Below are 1,956 nucleotides of genomic sequence, written 5' to 3'. Positions count from 1 at the left end.
GCCGCCAGGTGGAGATGCTAGTAACGCGTTCTCTTGTTTTCTCTCCGCCGCCGCTGCCGCCAGGTGGAGATGCTAGTAACGCGTTCTCTGTTTTCTCTCCGCCGCCGCTGCCGCCACGTGGAGATGCTAGTAACGCGTTTTCTCTTGTTTTCTTTCCGCCGCTACTGCCGCCAGGTGGAGATGCTTGTAACACGTTCTCTTGTTTTCTCTCCCCCCGCTGCCACCACCAGGTGAAGATGCTAGTAACACGTTCTCTTGTTTTCTCTTCGCTGCCGCTGCCGCCAGGTGGAGATGCTAGTAACGCGTTCTCTCTTGTTTTCTCTCCCTGCCACCACCAGGTGGAGATGCTTGTAACACGTTCTCTTGTTTCTCTCTCTCCCTGCCACCAGGTGGAGATGCTAGAGCGCAAGTATGGCGGCCACCTGAGAGCGCGCCACGCCGCTCTCGTCATACAGCAGGCTTACCGCAAGCACTGCATGGAGAAGCAGTTTCGCAACATGCGCAGCGGCGCCACCAAGTGCGAGCGACGTCTCTCGCGTCGCTACTTCTCGATGCGCGAACCTTCGTTCTGCGGTGGCGCCCCCTTCGCGGGCTCGCCGATGCTCGTCAACGGACGCGGGGGCGTTGCCGGCGGTGATGCGTACACGTGCCGCGAGTACAATCAGAACTTTGTGATCGTGAGCGGGCGGAGCCGCCGCCGCCGCCGCGGCACGCGAACCAGCGCGGACACCAGGCGGAGCCATCGTACGCGCGGGGCGGCGGGCAGCGCCACCCAGTGGTGGCACGGGACGATGGAGGAAAGCGCGGCGGCGGCGGCGGCGGCGGCGCGGCGATCGTCAGCGCCCTCCGGCGGTCAGGCGCTCCGGCGGTCAGTGTCGCTCCAGCGACCGGCTGAGGGGGCGCCAGCGAGAATCCGTCGCGCCGAACGACCGACCCGCCGGCGTCGGCCCCTGCGCTGAGCGGCGCGGGAAGCGATCGCCGCCGATGCGGACCGCCGAGGCGCAGAGACCGCCGCCGCGCATCACCAGATGGCGTCGCCGACACATCGTCGTGTTGAAGACGCGCGATCGAGTCGCTCGACGAACAGCTAGTTCGCAGGTGACGCGCGCGACGAGGGCGGTTTGAGCTCCGCTTCGCGCCCGCCGGTGCGGCCGGGTGCCGGGGGCGGCGTGGGGACGCCGCGCAATTACAGTTCCTGTGAGATTGTGATCACGGTTGGCGCGGTAGCCGCGCCGCCGCCCGCGCGGACACACGGCGGCGCCACACCGTCGCGTCAAAGGACGCTCGCGTCGAAGGAGCGACACCGCCAGCAGATGGCGCGCCGCGAGTCGTTGGAACGTGCCCGTGGCTGGCGGCCACCAGGGGGAGCCGGCGGCGCCGCCGATCCCGCGCCACGGCGCGGCGGGGGCGCGGCGAGCGCGCGCGAGCTCATTGGACGAGAGCGTCATCCTCGACGACCTGACGCCGCGCGTCGCCGCCATCGGCCTCCAGGGCGAGCCACCGGCGAGGCAGCTTCGCGAGAACCGAGTCAGCGCCCCCGCGCTCACGCGATCGCAGGAAGAGGGCACCACCGTTGGCACGCCGACCGCGTGGGGGCGTTCCGGCGTGCCGCCGCACCTGCAACAAGCGAACGGCGTCGCGGGGAAGTCGGCCAACAGGGGCAGCACCGTCTCCGAGAACAGCGAGACGGACAGCCTCGACGAGACGACCTACTCCAGCTCCCCAACGTCCGACTCCGCGCTAGAGATGTTCGCAAAGCAGACGACGACGGCGGGGCGTCCGGGCGGCGATGCGCCGCCAGGGGGCGCTGCCACCACATTCCACGTTAACGACGTACTGAGGAAGCGGCAGTACCGTGTTGGTCTGAACCTCTTCAACAAGTACGTAAACGGAATATATATATATAGGATATATATATATATATATATATATATATATGTTACTATACACATATAT

General features: G+C 66.1%; 1 protein-coding gene across 1 annotated transcript in view; it reads left to right on the top strand.

Moving 5' to 3' along the window:
* The first annotated feature begins 392 nt into the window (after positions 1-392).
* LOC106817316 (IQ motif and SEC7 domain-containing protein 1-like) overlaps positions 393-1,956 on the top strand; it is a 22,250-nt gene continuing 20,686 nt past the window's right edge. Inside the window, exons 1-2 of the mRNA XM_014821981.1 lie at positions 393-677; positions 1,228-1,880. Coding sequence (XP_014677467.1) covers positions 396-677; positions 1,228-1,880 — 935 coding nt within the window. The 5' untranslated portion in view covers positions 393-395. The remainder of the gene's footprint in view (positions 678-1,227; positions 1,881-1,956) is intronic.

The sequence above is a fragment of the Priapulus caudatus genome, unplaced genomic scaffold, assembly GCF_000485595.1.
Source record: "Priapulus caudatus unplaced genomic scaffold, Priapulus_caudatus-5.0.1 Scaffold1678, whole genome shotgun sequence".
Lineage (NCBI taxonomy): Eukaryota > Metazoa > Priapulida > Priapulimorpha > Priapulimorphida > Priapulidae > Priapulus > Priapulus caudatus.
Note: the sequence above shows the minus strand (reverse complement) of the source record. Positions and strands in the feature narration are given on the sequence as shown.